This window comes from Heptranchias perlo, chromosome 4 (assembly GCF_035084215.1).
Source record: "Heptranchias perlo isolate sHepPer1 chromosome 4, sHepPer1.hap1, whole genome shotgun sequence".
Lineage (NCBI taxonomy): Eukaryota > Metazoa > Chordata > Chondrichthyes > Hexanchiformes > Hexanchidae > Heptranchias > Heptranchias perlo.
The window spans coordinates 56,603,019-56,621,817 of NC_090328.1; the positions used below are offsets into that span (position 1 = coordinate 56,603,019).

The following is an 18,799-nucleotide window of genomic DNA, read 5'->3' on the forward strand; positions in this document are numbered from 1 at the left end:
ATATATTAAAAGTTTTTCATACAGCAGGCACCTCCTGTAAATGTCAGACTTATTTCCCTTCACGTTTGTTCCGTCACACTCAACAACATATTCTCTGGCTCAATGAGCAACACCATAGGAGATCTACTTAGTCAATAATTATCTGACTCTGAATACAGAATAATTCACAAACATGCAGGGACACTGGGAAAGAAGGACATGGGAAGAAAATGAGAGACCAACAGGGAAAGACACTTAGAGAAAGAGGAACAAAGTCACAGACAGATGTAGAGATGACAATTAAATGTAAGTGTTGTCTATAGAGAGAAAAAGAAAGGCAAGACAGTTAAAGGAGAAGAGAATTCTTTTTGTTTAAGAAACACCATAGGAAATAACAAGTACAGTCCCTACTACTTAAAACGTCAATGTTTAAAACGGGCAGTCGCTTATATCGTCTAAAAAGCAATAACCATTATCCATTTGCACCAATGTCAATTCAAAGTTGCTGGTTATGGCATCTTAAGTGCTCTGTTTATGTTGGCAGAAACTGTTGTGTTTACTAGTTCACACCTCATAGTGTTCAATTCCCTTTTGTGTACATAATCCCTTCTAAGATGCATATCAGAGTGGAGCTAAACAGAAGGAACATTCTTGTTGATTACAGTATGACGTGTGATAAACAATAATGAAGAACTCAAAGCGACATGGCAGAAAGTAGATATTTAATCTGAAATCATAAACTAGAAACAGTAATTATATGTATACATAATGGGCAAATGCATATTTACAAAACAATGTACACATTGAAAACTAACAATTAAATTGCTCCTTTCTATGTCAGAATCGTTCTTCCATTTTGTTTGTTTCTTGTCTAAATGGAGGAGATTATAAATACACTCAACAGAGCTAATGAAATGTTGAAGAAACTTACCTTTTTCCACGCTTGGTTAATCGCACTTCAGCCTCATGCAACGGAGGCAAATAGTAGTCGTGTGCCTTTGTTGATTTGTACAAAGAGAATGGGGCCAGGGTGACTGCTCTGGTTAGTCTGCATAAGCAAAGATGAATGGGCTGGCAGACCTCCACACCAAAAACTTGGTTTTTATTGTTCCATAGAGTTCAATATTAGATCGCCTGCTGCTCGTTAAAAAAGTCAATATTGTTTGTACTGAAATAGTGTTACCTCATTAGAGCCTTACCAAAAGTCAGTGACTTGAGAAAAAGAAAAGACAAAAGGGCCATCAGAAAAACCTAAATTTTTTTTTGTTTCAGTTCCCAGAACTTAAATGCAACTATTTTCCCACTATACAGGCCATCGCGTATAGCAGGCAAATCGCGTTCGCACGAACACACCTGCTATAAACGGTGGGGACTGTACATTTTAAAACTCTTGCACCTTAATTGTAGTTATTTTCACGTTTGTGGTTTGGAATCAAGATGTAGCATGCCAGAGCTTAGATCCTATTTTCCAGCATCACCTCCTTGCTGCTGCTTATACAAGTGGGGGTTTCTTGGAGGCTGAATGAGGATGTATTTACCTTCTCTCGCTGCCAAGCTTCAGAAAAGATTCAAAGTTTGTGATGTCAGTCAGCATGAAGCAAGAGCTATAAATGCTTTAAAATTTCAAATAATGAAAAAAAATCTACATCTGAGTTTTTAAAAAATTGGTACTTGAGGACAAGATCTTGGAGTATTCTTTAAGAACTGCTTGGCTTCAAGTGCACATTGCAAAAGACTCTGACAGTATAGTTGTAGTTAATTTTACCATAATTTTCTATTTGATTTATTTTTATTTGTGTCGCTATATTGAATACCAGTTTGATTTGATTGTTTTGATTTGCATTCTTATTGTTTTCCTTTAATCTATGTTTAATATTGACTCTCAGGTTTTGTGAGGGCACGAGGCGGAGGTGACATTCGAGATGTGAACACAAACTCTGAGAATTGGGCTGTGGTGAAAGCTGCATTAGTTGCAGGCATGTACCCAAACCTCATCCACATAGACCGAGAGAATTTAATGTTGACTGGGGCTAAAGAAAAGAAAGTCAGATTTCACCCTACCTCAGTACTCAGCCAGCCACAGTATAAGAAGGTAGGACTTGTGCTTTTTGCTATTGGAAGACTTAGTCTGGGATCTTTTTCAACATCTAATAAACTTGGAACATTTTTTTAAACTCTTGATCTGTATTTAATAGATTAATGTATATGTTCAAGTTAGGTGAAAAATAACACTAATTTGGCCATTGTATTCAATATCTGCAGTATTTAATTTTTTATTTCAGAACTAAGTATTTATTTGTGAAAAGAGTATATTAATCTCTGTAATGTACAAACTTCATTTTGTATTAGATTCCCCCAGCAAATGGACAAGCTGTGGCTGTTCAAGCACTGCCCACTGACTGGCTTATTTATGATGAAATGACGAGAGCACACAGAATTGCTAATATCCGCTGCTGTTCTGCTGTAACACCAATCTCTGTGGCATTATTTGCTGGTCCAGCTAGACTATCGAGCAGTGCATTACAAGAGCCCTCTTCTCCTCGAGGTAACACATACAGTGAGTCAAAATTATTTCTTAATAAACTTCAGTATATTTTTGTTGACGTGTGTCATCTAGTTAAATTTCATTGTACTTCCAGAAATGTTTTTTGTACTTCTACGTATAAGTTAGAGAACAAAGAAAATTAATTTGAAGCCAGCTTTATGAGCCCTTTGAAATGTATTCTGTAGATTAAAAATTGCATTTATATAATAATTCTCGGTATCCCAAAAACTAATTAGTACATCAACTTTTTAATTGTTCTATTCAGTTTCATCAAAAGACCAAACAAGTGAGAATTTCTTTAATAAATCTTGTTTGTATATAACTTTTTTTGGGGGTGGATGATGGAGTAGGTTTTATATTTTCTCCTCCTTTCTAAATCCACACACCAGGTCTCTTGCCAAGCCATTAGCAGGCTCAAAGGGGTCTCTTAGAGCAATCTGAAGTGGTCAAATTTGGTGATGGTGCTAAACTGAGAGAGGCAGTGAAATCAAGAAAGCAGTTCACAAGTTGCACTGAGTTGGATTAAATATGCAGATCAATGGCAGATAAAATTGAATGTGGTTAATTGCAAAGTACTGAGCATAGGATGGAAAAATGAGCAATAAACGTAATCATTGAATTGTGTTAACATAGCTACGGATGAAGTGGAAAGAGACTTAGCAGTCTTAGTAGACTCAACGTTTAACATATCCAACCAGCAGTCACAAAGCCAATAGAATGCTAGACTACATAGCCAAAACAGTGGAAATATAACTTGGAGGAAGTTGCACTCAACTTTTACAGTGCTGTGGTTAGACTACACATTGAGTACTGCATCAAGTTCTGGTTGCTGAGACGTAACAGAGACATTCAAGCACAGGAGACAGTGCAGGGAAGAACCATTAAGCTGATCCATAGTGTCAGAAGACTGAGTTATGAGGAAAGATTAGAGAGATGCAGGCTATGCAGCCTGGGAAAGCGGCATTTGAGAGGTGATCTTATAGAGGTGTATAGGATGGTAAATTGTATGGAAAAGGTAAATCTGGAATATTACTATAAATTGAGAGGAGCACAAGGAGACACCGGTTCAAACTCTTAAAAAAAACTTTAGAACTGATATCAGGAAACTCATCACGCAAAGATTGCTAAGCTTTTGAAATGGTGCTTCTTGGTAGAGTGATGGAGCCAGAAACCTTTTATGGATTTAACAAACAATCGGATGCTGCAATGGGGGTACTATAGGGAACTTCTGGATGCATAAGCTAATATGGACTGAATGTTCTTCCTCATCTATAATTATCTTGTGACTTTTCCTCCCTTCCTAGTGGGAAAGCGCAAGGCTTGTATTTGCCTCTTGGCACAGTGGGAATCCACTATGTAGGGAATTAAAAGTTCAAAACCATTTTGTGGCATAGAGGGTAGGAGCTTCAGTTTGCTATGACACTGTATAATATAATAGCCTATCGAAGAAAATATATTGTAATGGTCTTTAATCATATTCAGCCCTAATTCAGTAATGAAGAGTCTGAAATTTGCTGTGGATTTTTGCATGTTTACTTCGCTTGCCAAAGTGGACATGCTTGTAATATAACAAATGTATTGTATTATTGCCATAGGTAGATAGAATTTTGTTTGAGTTTTAAGCATTAATGTTTCCCTCTTCATAATTCAACAACCAATGTTATATTTTTAACTGTTTTTAGCCAACTGGATTCTTGCATTAATCTAAAGGTGTTGTACATACAATTTTGTACATCTTTCTGAAATCCCATCAACCTAGAGTGGAAATAAAGTTATTTTATTGGGAGGCATTGTAAATTTTGTTCAGAATTTTAAAAAAATAGTGGAGTAAAACATTGGTGACTTCACCAGAAAGAACAAACGAACTTGCATTTATATAGCAGCTTTCACGACTTTAGGTTGTCCCAAAACGCTTTATAGCTAATTAAATACTTTTGAATTGTAGTTACCATTATAATGTAGGGAAACGCCGCAGCCAATTTGTGCACAGCAAGGTTCTACGAACTGCAATGAGATAACGAACTTGATGATGTTGTTTGAGAGACAAATATTGGCCAGGACGCTGGGAGAAATCCCCTGCTCTTCTTCGAATAGTGCTGTGGAATATTTTGTGTCCACCTGAGAGAGCAGATGGGGCATTGGTTTAACATCTGATCCAAAGGATGGCTCATCCAACAGTGCAGCACTCCCTCAATACTATGCTGAAGTGCCAGCCTGGATTATTTGCTCAAGTCTCTAGAGTGGGACTTGAACCCCAACCTTCTGACTTAGAGGCAAGAGTGCTACCACTGAGCCATGGCATAGGTAGAACTAGGAATGAGGTTCTGCTAAGACAGTTTGAGGAGCTAGGGTCTAAATTAAATCTAAGCAGAACCTCAAAGGTTATAATCTCTGGATTACTACCTGAGCCATGTGCAAATTGGCATAGGGACAAACAAATCAGAGTTAAATGCGTGGCTCAAAGAGTGGTGTGGGAGGAAGAGGTTTCGATTCATTGGGCACTGGCACCAGTGCTGGGGAAAGAAGGAGCTGTTCCGATGGGATGGGCTCCACTTAAACCGGGCTGCAACCAGTGTCCTGGCGAATCGAATAACTAGGGCTTTAAACCAAAAGCGGGGGAGGGGGTCAGGTGAGGGGAAATTTAGAAATCTAATGAGAAGTTAAGACAATAGAACAGTGTAGTGACTTGGGTAAGGTAATTGTAAACAATTTTACAACACCAAGTTATAGTCCAGCAATTTTATTTTAAATTCACAAGCTTTCGGAGGCTTCCGAAAGCTTGTGAATTTCCGAAAGCCTCCGAAAGCTTGTGAATTTAAAATAAAATTGCTGGACTATAACTTGGTGTTGTAAAATTGTTTACAATTGTCAACCCCAGTCCATCACCGGCATCTCCACATCTTGGGTAAGGTAAGCAGAGTGTTGCAGGAAGGGACAGAGTTTACCAATAGTGCAACAACAAGTAAGGTCAAAGCAGGAAAAAATGGTTAAAACGTCAAAATTGGAGGCTCTTTATCTAAATGCACGGAGCATTCGTAACAAGATCGATGAATTAATTGCGCAAATAGAGATAAATGGGCTTGACCTAATAGCCATTACAGAGACATGGTTGCAAAATGACCAAGGTTGGGAACTAAATATTCCAGGGTACATGACATTTAGAAAAGACAGGCAAAGTGGAAAAGGAGAGGGTGTAGCCCTAATAGTAAAGGATGCCATAAAGATAGTAGTGAGAGAGGATCTTGGCTCGGAGGATCAGGAAGTAGAATCAGTATGGGTGGAAATGAAATAACAAGGCGCAGAAAACACTGGGGAGTAGTTTATAGTAGCTGTACTGTTGGACATTAATCATGAAATAATAGGAGCTTGTTACAAAAGTAATGCAGTAATCATGGGGGACTTTAATCTTCATATAGACTGGGCAAACCAAATTGGCAAACATAGTTTGGAAGACGAGTTCATGGAATTTTTTCGGGACAGTTTCCTAGAGCAATATGTCTTGGAACCAACCATGGAATAGGCTACTTTAGATCTTGTGTTGTGTAATGAGATGGGGTTAATTAGTAATCTCACAGTAAAATAACCTCTGGGGAAGAGCGATCATAATATGATAGAATTTCACATTGAGTTTGAAAGTAACATACTCAAGTCAGAAAGTAGAGTCTTAAACTTAAATAAAGCCAATTACATAGGTATGGGGGTGAGTTGTCAAAAGTAGATTGGGAAATTAAATTAAAGGGTTTGACAATTGAAAAGCAATGGTAAACATTTAAAGAAATATTTCATTATTCTCAACAAATAAACATTCCATTGAGGAATAAAAACTCCACAGGAAGTGTGATCCACCCGTGGCTAACTAAAGAAGTTAAGGATAGTATTAGATTAAAAGAAGAGGCCAGTAATGTTGCCAAGAAAAGTAATAAGCCTGAGGATTGGGAGAGTTTTAGAAACCAGCAAAGGACAATGAAAAAATTAATAAAAAAGGAGAAAACAGAATATGAAAGTAAACTAGCAAGAAATATAAAAATGGATTGGAAGAGCTTCTACAAATATGTAAAAAGGAAGAGAGTAGTGAAAGTAAGCGTTGGTCCCTTAGAGGCTGAGACAGGAGAAATTATAATGGGGAATCAGGAAATGGTAGATGCGTAAAACAAGTATTTTGTATCTGTCTTCACAGTAGAAGACACAAAAAGCATACCAAAAATAGTGGGGAACCAAGGGGAAAGAAAATGAGAGTGAGGAACTTAAAACAATTAATACCATTAGAGAAAAAGTAATAGATAAACTAATGGACTAAAAGCCGACAAATCCCCTGGACCTGATGGCCTACATCCAAGGGTTCTAAAAGTGGTGGCGCAGAGATAGCGGATGCATTGGTTATGATCTTCCAAAATTCTCTAGATTCTGGAATGGTCCCAGTGGATTTGTGTCATCTTCACAGCTTACTTTCCCACCTACCTTAGATACATTACACCCGGCCTCTTCATCTAAGTCATGAATATAGATTGTAAATAGCTGAGGCCCCAGCACAGTGATAGGTAAATGTTACCCTGCTATTCAAGAAGGGACGGAGAGAGAAAACAGGGAATTACAGGCCAGTTAGCCTGACATCAGTGGTCGGGAAAATGCTGGAATCCATTATTAAGGAAGTGGTAACAGGGCACTTAGAAAATCATATGATTAGGCAGAGTCAACATGGTTTTATGAAAGGGAAATCGTTTTTGACAAACCTACTAAGAGTATGTTTGGATTTTCAAAAGGCATTCGATAAGGTGCCACTTAAAAGGTGGTTACACAAAATAAGGGCTCATGGGGTTGGGGGTAGTATATTCGGATATATTAGCAGTAGGATTGGTTAAAGGACAGAAAACAGAGTAGGGATAAACGGGTGATTCTCAGGTTGGCAGGCTGTAACTAGTGCGATGTCACAAGGATCGGTGCTTGGGCCTCAGCTATTTACAATCTATATTAATGACTTAGATGAAGGGACCGTGTGTAATGTATCCAAGTTTGCTGACGGTACAAAGGTAGGTGGGAAAATAAGCTGTGAGGAGGACAGAGTCTGCAAAGGAAAATACAGGTTAAGTGAGTGGGCAAGAAGGTGGCAGATGGAGTATAATGGTGAAATGTGTGGTTATTCACTGTGGTAGGAAAAAAAGCAGAATATTTTTTAAATGGTGAGAAACTATTAAATGTTGGTGTTTAGAGAGACTTGGATGTCCTTGCACAAGAAACACAAAAAGTTAGTATGCAGGTACAGCAGGCATTAGGAAAGCAAATGGCACGTTGGCCTTTATTGAAAGGGGGTTGGAGTATAAGAGTAAGGAAGCTTAATACAGTGGTACAAGGCTTTGGTGAGACCTCACCTGGAGTACTGCGTACAGTTTTGGTCTCCTTATCTAAAGAAGGATATACTTGCCTTAGAGGTGGTGCAACAAAGGTTCACTAGATTAATTCCTGGGATGAGAGGGTTGTCCTAGGAAGAGAGGTTTAGTAGAATGGGCCTATACTCTCTGCAGTTTAGAAGAATGAGAGGTGATCTCATTGAAACATACAAGATTCTGAGGGGGCTTGACAGGGTAGATGCTGAGAAATTGTTTCCCCTTGCTAAGAGAGCCTAGAACTAGGATGCATAATCGCAGGATAAGGGGTCGGCCCTTCAAGACTCAGATGAGGAGGAACCTCTTCATACAGATGGTTGTGAATCTTGGGAATTCTGTACCCCAGAGGGCTATGGATGCCGAGTCATTGAATATATTCAAGGCTGTGGTGGATAGATTTTTGGACTTTAGGGGAATCAAGGGATATGGGGAACGGATGGGAAAGTGAAATTGAGGTCAAAGATCAGCCATGATCTGATTGAATGGCGGAGCAGGCTCGAGGGGCTGTATGGCCTACTCCTGCTCCTATTTCTTATGTTCTTATGCCACGGCTGACATCTTACTAAAATCTCTTACAGTGGAAACTTAAAAATATGATAGACTCAATTCAGGCAGCCTTTTTCTCAAGAAATCTGATTAAAGGAGTACTTATTACAATTTTTTGCGTCCTATCTTATGTGCAGTAGATGGTGTCACCAATGACAGCAGTGATAGTGAAATGGAGGACAAATCCACTTCTAAGATGGCAACTCTGAAGCTAGAAGAGTGGCTGAATTTTAGAATAGATCCAGAAGTAAGTCATTTCTGAATATATTTTCTTGTTTTATTTTAGACTAATGACTGGCATGTAAACAAGCTACCCTGTAACAAATCCTTGTTCTGCTACAACAGCATAACACTTATAAATTAGTTGACCTTTCAAGATCTTATGTTGTCACATTTTCTGTGACAAAATGTTTAATCTCTCTCTAAGATTTCATATGTAAGGAGTCTTACAACACCAGGTTATAGTCCAACAGGTTTATTTGAAATCACAAGCTTTCGGAGCTTTCCTCCTTCGTCAGGTGAGGTTTCATTACAAAACAAATGTTCTTTGATAATTATCTCTCCTAATTCGTTTTATTCAACTTAAAATACTCTATCTGCTTGAAACGTTCCATTCTGTTATGGGGCTTGTTTCTTTCAACACTAGATGGCTTCAGTCATCAGCTTTCAGAATTGGACCTGTACTTCAAATGTAAAATTAAACAGTCTAAAGCTGCATTTACACTACAATTATAGTGTCGCTGAAGGAGGCACATTTGTGCCGCTTTGCCTGTGATTCAGGTTGATCCCTGACTCCGCATTCACATGAAGCATGAGATGCAGAAGTTGAGGATTACTGGTGAAAGGCAGGCTTTTTATTGTACCATGTGATCACGCTATTCTATCTGGCAATCCTTCTCCAGTTTAGCTGTGAAACATCACTGTTAACAGGCACCAAGGGACTTTTGGTACTTCACGGTATTGAACAATCATTCAAAATCTACTAGGTTAAGCATGAAGGTGGTGTCTATGAGCCCACCCCTTACCACTGCATGAGGTTCTGACCAGCATTGTACTAGAAAGATGCCTGCTGACACAGGGGCCTCGATATTAACCCCCCATTCCCCACATGCGTGAAACGCGACCCTAACCCGCCACGCGTGCGCCCGTTGCCTTGGAGAGGCGGGACACTTCATTAACATATTTAAATCGGGCTCCCACAGTGCAATTGGGAGCCCGATTTAAAATTCGGTGCTGCTGGACAGGATTCCCAGGGGTTGGAGAAACCGGCAGTGAAAGGGTGATGGGAGCTGCCAACTCCACAAGGTAAGTGCCTTTTCCAGCATTCCTTGTGGGCTAGGAAGAACAGGAGTGCTCACCCCGGCCTCTCAAGGAAACCTTCAGCCTCTCCAATGCTGATTGCTGCCTCTCTCTCTACCCCCCTGATCGCAGAGCTTCCCCACCCCTCTAACTGATGATCGACATTCTCCTCCGCTGCTGCCTCTTCTCCCCCCTCCCCAAGCTGCGATGGTTTACCTCTTTCTCCTCTCCCCCCCCCCCCCCCCGATCAAAAAAAAAAAGTTCCTGCTGTTAAGTTCAGCAAGACCCCCGCATTCCTGGCTTTGCTGGGTTCCTTGGCCATTTTCGGCCTTCCCCTTACCTTCCCCGCATCCCCATAAATATCAGGGTTAAGGTGTCTGACTGCAAAGTCATATTTACTGTTCCAAACAGGTCCTCGAATCTGCCTTTTAGTGCTCCTAACTTGACATCTTCTCAACTATCCTCTTAATATAAAGTTATACTAATATAGATAAGTACAGAAAGTTCCCTAACTCTTTCCTCTGACCTGACTATGCTTATATGATTATCAGCTGCTTGCTATTTACTTGAAGCAACAATACTAGCCCCTGCTATTATACAATTTCACAGGAATCGCATTTTATCAATTCAAATTTTAAGTTTTAATGGGTTGATGTTTTAACAATTAAACTGTGTTCTGCCTTGTCTACATTTCTTGTGGGTTACTTGTTCATGAACTGTAGATTTCAATCTATTGTACCAGTCTATTGTGTTTTACAATAAATTCCTACCTCACCGGCATTTAATTTCATAAAAAGCAGTCTGCTCGACCAAGTGTCAATGATCGTAATTCTGTTTCTAAGATTGAAGTATTGTATGATAAAGTATTGTGATGAATAAACTCTAGAATAAACTAGAATTTTAATAATTAGGGTAGTTACTAAATGCGACACAATCCTAGGACTATTGGAGTTGCCCACTCAACAAATTTTCCAGGATTTCATCTTCAACCAACACCACCAAAAACAGAGTAGCTGATAATTCATTCATTTGCTGCTTGTGAAACCCTGCTGTTTGCTGTATGCAAATTAGCTGCTGTATATGCCTACTTAAGTACTTACACTTCAAAAGTGATCCATTGGTTGTAACGTGTTTTGAGATGATCTGAGCATGTAATAATAAAGCACTATATAAATGCAAGTTTGTTAATTCGTGCTTTCTTGGTTTTTTTTCTTTACTAATGGTTTTTCACAACCTTCTGTTATAGGCAGCTAGTCTTATCTTACAGTTGCGACAGAAATGGCATAGTCTGTTCCTAAGACGAATGCGTGCTCCATCAAAACCTTGGACTCAGGTAGATGAGGCAACCATCAGGGCAATCATTGGAGTCCTTAGCAGTGAGGAGCAAGCAGCAGGACTGCAACAACCTTCTGGGATTGGACAAAGACCAAGACCTATGTCTTCGGAAGAGCTTCCAGTCTCATCATCGTGGAGGTCAAACAGTAGGAAGAGCTCAGCAGAAACTGAGTTTTCAGATGATTCTTCCAGCGTGGAATTTAGGGAAAGGTAGAGCTACAGCAATACTACAAAATTGAACAGTAATTGATTTGCAAAATATATCTAGATGTGAAGAAGCTATATTTTTAGCATCTAATCTTAGATGTTGCTAAAATAAAATTTACATGGAGTGACACCACAGCTTGCACCATGTATTATCTGATAACAACTAGATCACCATATTAAATGATTACTTATCTAGAGATTATCTAAAGATAATGGTCTGTGCATACCTAGAACAAATGACGGAGGAACAGCGGTATAAATTAAAATAACTCACCAATGGACTGTTGACCCCTACGACCGCGCTTCTTAAAAACAGTAATTAAATAATTCATGCATCGTTATTCGCAAGCATGCAATTACCTTTCATGCCAATGGCCCAGATTTACCTGCAACGGCCAGATCAGCGACGTACATTATAAATTTCAACATCTTGTGTGCCGATCTTGCCGTTAATAATGTCCTCTGTATTTTCCTGTATTTCTAATTAGAATACGCCGAAGCAAACATGGCAGCGAATCATAAGTGAGACAACCAATGGCCAATACACCGATCCCGCTGTTAACGGTGCAGTTTCTTTGTCGTGATGATAAAATGCAACATTTCAACTTGGCAACTGTTAATGAGTCCTGCCAATTTGATATAACATAGGAATTGCTTTTTTCATATTTCGTTAAAGTTTTAAAAGTTCTGTTTCTGTAAAACAAATAAAATATAGATGCATCTATAAAATGGATCAGTAGAATGAAACCCAATTCTTGTTTACCCGTATTTTAGTTAACTGTGTGATCTGGTTGGGCAGCTTCTTTAATCATAACAAGTATCCACAAACCTTACAGCAATAGTAAACAATTTTACAACACCAAGTTATAGTCCAGCAATTTTATTTTAAATTCACAAGCTTTCGGAGGCTACCTCCTTCCTCAGGTGAACGATGTGGAAATGAAATCCTCGAAATGAATTCACAGAACAATGCCGACGAACACCTCGCTATGGCCATCCCCACACCTCCACTACTCGCCTTTAAACAGCCACCCAACCTCAAACAGACCATCGTTCGCAGCAAATTACCTAGCTTTCAAGAGAACAGCGTCCACGACACCACACAACCCTGCCACGGTAACCTTTGCAAGACATGCCAGATCATCGACACAGATACCACCATCAGGGTAGTTGAAAAAACTGTCTGTAATCACCAAGCATTGTTCTATGAATTATAAATGCGATTTCATTTCGAGGATTTCATTTCCACATCGTTCACCTGAGGAAGGAGGTAGCCTCCGAAAGCTTGTGAATTTAAAATAAAATTGCTGGACTATAACTTGGTGTTGTAAAATTGTTTACAATTGTCAACCCCAGTCCATCACCGGCATCTCCACATCATGGCTTACAGCAATATGCAGGGAAGTTTCACACCTATCTGATCTTTTACCCCATTTTAAACATCTTTGTTAAATTAACGATAAAATGTTAGTAGATGTGACCATTTATTGGGCTTGTAAATTTCAGTAAGGTTCTTTGAACCCACGGTTTGCTAAAGGTGCATGTTCTATTAGCTATTAATCAAAATATTTGAACAATTGACCCCCACAATCGGATTCCTCCACCCCACGTGGAAATTCATAGATTTCAAAAGAGAGGGAAGGTAGATGAACAGGCTGATCTTCATGTATCTGACTGGTGGGACAGTGATATAAATTTCTAGTAAGGGATCATGAGACGAATCAAGACTTAATTTAAGTGTTATTTTTCATACGCTGCTGACAACTATCAATTGATTGAGACTGCACATACTGTAGATTTTACATTGCATATTACGTTAAAAAAATTATCAACTAATTTATCAACTGTGTGCCTAGGGTGACCCCTTGCCATCCTGGCTATTAACACCAGCCGGTAACTGTTTGGAAAGATCAAATGGGATTATACTCTATAGTCATATGCATGTGCTGTGTGCCGCATAAATTTGCCATTCCTAGAATTTAGGAACAGGAGTTGACCTTTCAGCCCCTCGAGCCCGTTCTACCATTCACTTTAGATCATAGCTGATCTGTATCTTAATTCCATTTACTCGCCTTTGTTCCATATCTCGATAACCTTGCCTAATGAAAATGTGTCGATCTCAGTCTTGAGAATTTCAATTGACCCAGCATCCACAAACCTTTGAGGAAGCAAGTTTCAGATTTTGACTACCCTTTGTGTGAAAAAGTGTTTCCTGATTTCATTCCTAAATGGCCTAGCTTTAATTTTAAGATTATGCCCTCTTGTTCTGGATTCCCTCACAAGAGGAATTAGTTTCTCTGTATCTACCCTGTCGAATCCCTTAATCATTTAAATACCTCGATTATTCACCCTTCAACTGTCTAAATTCAAGGGAAAACAAGCTAAGTTTATGCAACCTGTCCTTATAATTTAGCCCTTTAAATCAAGTGAATCTGCACTGTACCCATCCAAGGCCAATATATCTTTGTTGAGAGTTGGTGCCCAAAACTGAACACACTACTCCAGATGGGGTCTGGCCAAGGCTGTGTGCAACTAAGCATCATTTTCTCACTTTTGAATTCCAGCCCCCTTGAGATAAAGGCCAACGTTCCATTAGCTTTTTTGATTACTTTTTGTAGCTGTGCACTTACTTTTAGTGATTTGTGTACAGAGACACCTAAATCCCTTTGCTCTACAGCTGCTAGTGTCTCACCATCAAGGAAATATTCTGATTTATGTTTTAGATCCAAAGTAGATAACCTTGTTCTTCCCCATGTTGAACTCCATCTGCCATAGTTTTGCCCACTCACTTTTTTGTTTATTCATTCATGCGATGTGGGTGTCGCTGGCAACGCCAGCATTTATTGCCCATCCCTAATTGCCCTTGAGAAGGTGGTGGTGAGCCACCTTCTTGAACTGCTGCAGTACATGTGGTGAAGGTTCTCCCACAGTGCTGTTAGATAGGGAATTCCAGGATTTTGACCCAGTGACGATAAAGGAATGGTGATATATTTCCAAGTCAGGATGGTGTGTGACTTGGAGTGGAACGTGCAGGTGGTGTTGTTCCCATGCGCCTACTGCCCTTGTCCTTCTAGGTGGTAGAGTTGCGGGTTTGGGAGGTACTGTCGAAGAAGCCTTGGCGAGTTGCTGCAGTGCATCCTGTGGATGGTACACACTGCAGCCACGGTGCGCCGGTGGTGGAGGGAGTGAATGTTTAAGGTGGTGGATGGAGTGCCTTTCAAGCCAGTTGCTTTGTCCTGGATGGTGTCGAGCTTCTTGAATGTTGGAGCTGCACTCATCCAGGCAAGTGGAGAGTATTCCATCACACTCCTGCCTTAAAAAAAAAACGAAGGATTTTCTGTATGTTGATGGATAGCTTTTACTATCCCTGTGCTTGTTTGTGTGAAAAGTACTAACCACCATGATGTCAATATATGAATGTAAAATGGTGGTAATGTGATACATAGGACAACTGGGCTATAATACAAAAATAAATGAATGTAATGTTCAAAGATGATCGAATCGGAATTTTGCAGCACAGAAGTAGGTAATTGGCCCATCACTACTGTGCTGGGTCTCTGATACAACTGTCCGCTTAGCTCCTTCACCCAGTCTTTGCACCATACCCTTTTACATTTTTATTTTTCAAATATTTATCCACTTCCCTTTTATTGATACATGTTTGCGAAAATGGTATAAACCAGTGATTTACTTTTTATAGGGTTCAGTTGAAGTCGCAGCAGCAGCAGCAAAGATACAAGGAGAGGGGCTTCCTCCATCCTAAGAGGAGTTCTGATGACAGGTCAGATCAGTCATCTGTAAAATCGACTGACAGCAGCAACTATCCCAGCCCCTGTGCCAGCCCATCTCCACCACCTTCAAGCAAGGTAAATATGGCTTTTGAAATGCTCTCTTAGAATCACAGAATGTGATGGCACAGAAATAAACCATTTGACATATCGAGTTTGTGCTGGTGTTTTTCTCCACAATCCTAATTTAATTCTATTCTCCTACTTGCTCCCCAAAACGATTTAATATTTCTCTTTCAAACAATTACTTTTTAAAAAAAAATTATAGACTGTGCTTCAACAATGTTTTATGGCAGAGAATTGCACAGCCTGATCTCCCTCCCCTCCACCCCCCCACCCAAGAAATTTAGTATTTTTACAGTCCTCCCCTTTTAATTCTTTTTATGATTATCTTAAATCTGTGCCCTTCCATTGTCTCAACATTCAGTTGAACTAATTTATCACTACTCAATTTATAACCCTTTATAATCTTCAGGATTTTTTATCAGGATATCAATCAATTTCAACTCTTAATAGGAAAAATAAATCCCGAAATTTGCAGTATGAATTGCGCAACGGTTAATAAATTGCTTGTGTTTGTCCTTCAACTATGACGACGCTATCATAGCACCTTTCTTTGCAGATTAGAATGTGAAATGTATGTACCTAATCGGTATTTGTTGCTGTACTTGCAAAGCTGTGATCTTCAAGAGAATTTTACATAAAAATGAGAAGATGAAATGCCAATGGGATTTTCAGAAGTTGTGTAGATAAGTTGATTTGCAAAGAAGGAAAGAATAAACTTGCATTTATATAGTTCACATCCTTATGACATTCCAAAGCGCATCACAGCCACTGAAGTATTTTTGAATTATAGTAACTGTCGTAATGTAGGCGAAACAGCAGTCAATTTTTTTTACAGCGAGGTCCCACAAACAGAAAAGCCTCTTCATGTTGATATATCATTTTGTTAATTAAAAACAGTCATACAAGTTTTTGAAAAAATGTTTCTCAATTTGCTGAAGTCAGATTCCTAACTAGGAGGCTTGAACTTGATTCCCAGTATCAACATTCACATTTGTGATTCCCATAGAGGATGAGCTTTCAGTCTTTACTGGTCATTTGGGGAATGATGAAAACCTTCTCACATTGCTTTAAACATGCTGTTATATCACCAAGGAGCAGTATAGATTGCATTTATTGTGGAGATTATACCTTACATAGTCCTGCCTCTCAGGTCGGCAGAATAGCATGAATCTGGCAAGCTTTTTTTTGTTGCGGGTCATTTCATAATAGTGAATTAAGACATGTAGTCATACTTGATTGAAATTATTTTCATATTGCAAAATGGCATGGATTTTTTTTTGTTCATTGTGGTTATATTTCCTAGGAGCACTATCTCCTGTACATTTAATATACTCAAAGTATGATCCTCATCGTTTAATGGTAAATCTCAATGTAAATCTTGTGTGTTGCAGTCTGTTTTCAGACAGCTTTCCAGTTAAAGTAGTTGACTACTGACTGCTAACTAGAAGATTGCAAATTTTGAGTCTTGGGGTTGTTTGTCACTTATAATTGTCTTAGATGAAGGAATTTTGTCTGTTTTCAGTCATGCTGTTAGAGTGGATTGGCAACATGGAGGGAAAATTCTGTTGTATGATTCAGACCACTTCCTACCACCCAGTATGGAGAGCAGTCTTCCCTAACCAGCACCTACTCTTAGCTGATCTTGGCTTTGGAACAGGATGAAAAAGGATTAAAAAGTAACTGAATCTTGTCATTTGCCTTTAGGGTTCTAAATCTCCGTCACCAAGGCCAAATGTACCAGTTCGCTTTTTCATTTTGAAGAGCAGCAACCTTCGTAATCTTGAAATTTCACAACAAAAGGGAATCTGGTCCACTACACCCAGCAATGAACGAAAACTAAACCGTGCATTTTGGGAGAGCAGCATTGTGTATCTCGTATTTTCTGTGCAAGGATCAGGGCATTTCCAGGTGAAAATTTTACTATATAGAAGTATTTAACAGCTGTGTATTTATTCTCCAATTGGGTTGCTAGTGAATGTATGTTACCAATTACCCCTTTTAACATGTTTTTTTAAGTAACTTCTCATTAGACACTTTTAATAAATAAGCAAATTGTGATTTAATAAGAAAATTGTGAATTATCTGTGTCACATTCATTGTTCCTTGGGTTGAATTTTTAATTAAGTAATCTGCTTTTTCAGTTTCTGGGCAGCATCACTTCATTACATAGTATTTGTAAAAAGTCTGCGTTGTGCGATAATATGTTACGTTAGATTAACATTTTATTTCTACCAACTTCCTATCATCAAGGACTTGGTTACTTTTAGAATTATGCATAAACATATGGATATCTGTAATTGTCACCTCAGTAACTTGAAAATGAATTATGATATTTTCACCGAACTTGACACATGAATTTTGACTCTGCTTATGAAAATAGATATGCTGTAATTATGGGTGACCGAACATCACGGGTTTAGAGACGTTTCACTAAATACTGTGTTAAGCACTATTGAATACAAGTCACACAAAACAAGTTAAGTCATAAACATAAATTCTAACTATCAGAACTGAGCAATATAGTCTATTCCTTTTAATTCAAAGTTGTTTAATGAATCTTTTTGAGCAAGAATGTGTCCTGTACTGTTGTTTAAATTGCTTAATTTAGACTAGGTAATTCAATTTTTTTGAGCAAAAAGCTTCTTTCAATGAACAGTAGACTAAATCTCTTCCTAGCTGAGAGATTAACAAAAATAAAACCAAGAACAACCTAGTTTAAAATAGAATTTGTACCAAAGTTGTGGTTGGGTGATGGGAAACTACATTTTAAAACCTATAGATTGTAAATGCAAGGAAGAGGAGGATGTAGGATAGTACTTGGAGCTTTGGAGAAACAAGAGGTAAGGTTAGAGAGCAATAACTATCGTAGTATGAATAAAGTTACATTGCAGAGTGAGAAAGAGCTGGAGGCTATATAGTTTATCAGATAACCCTTTTTCTGGTCAGGAGTGTGTTAGCGGTGCTTTTTTTTTAAAAAAAGCTTCCCAGGTGTGGAAACAGTATTGAAGCCTTAACTTTGGGCATTATAGACAACTGAATTATTGAGGGTGAAAAAAATTATTTGACATGAAATTGAGTTCCTTGGAGACATCTTTAGCAATATACAAGATCTGAGTGTTCCTATTGAGATCATAGGAGATAGTGAGGCCAATAATGTTGATGGATGAAGAAGAACTAAGGATGAAAACATCCAAGGTAAGAAGTGTCATTAGGTATTCACTGAATGTAGGATGTGCGCTTAGTCCACAAGGACGGAGAGAAAATTAGTCAACTGAAACATTCTAAGGCATCACTCAATTGCCATCTAAAGAATGGCATTGGCCTGGGGCAGGCCACCTAAAGAGGGGAGTAAAATGTAAATTAAAAAATTATTTGTGTATAATTAAAAATTGCTCTGTTTTCTTTAGGGTTTTGCCAGAATGATCTCTGAGATAGGACGGGAGAGAAGCCAGGAGTGGGGTTCTGCTGGGCTAGGAGGAGTCTTCAGAGTGGAATGGATTAGAAAGGAAAGCCTTCCTTTCCAATATGCCCACCATCTGCTCAATCCATGGAATGATAATAAGAAAGTCCAGATAAGCAGGGATGGTCAGGTATGTATTAACATTGATATATGTATGGTATGTGCTTTCTCGGGAGACATTTTTCTTACAGAA

The 18,799-nt window shown here is 38.8% G+C and overlaps 1 protein-coding gene across 5 annotated transcripts in view; it reads left to right on the forward strand.

Moving 5' to 3' along the window:
- Positions 1–18,799, forward strand: part of ythdc2 (YTH domain containing 2) — a 78,285-nt gene that overhangs the window by 48,408 nt on the left and 11,078 nt on the right. For 2 of the 5 annotated variants that reach the window (XM_067982965.1, XM_067982970.1), the window contains 7 exons: positions 1,866–2,071; positions 2,329–2,536; positions 8,589–8,698; positions 10,997–11,295; positions 14,993–15,158; positions 16,851–17,054; positions 18,554–18,736. In XM_067982965.1, coding sequence (XP_067839066.1) covers positions 1,866–2,071; positions 2,329–2,536; positions 8,589–8,698; positions 10,997–11,295; positions 14,993–15,158; positions 16,851–17,054; positions 18,554–18,736 — 1,376 coding nt within the window. The remainder of the gene's footprint in view (positions 1–1,865; positions 2,072–2,328; positions 2,537–8,588; positions 8,699–10,996; positions 11,296–14,992; positions 15,159–16,850; positions 17,055–18,553; positions 18,737–18,799) is intronic. The other 3 variants (XM_067982967.1, XM_067982968.1, XM_067982969.1) reach the window with 3 other exon arrangements.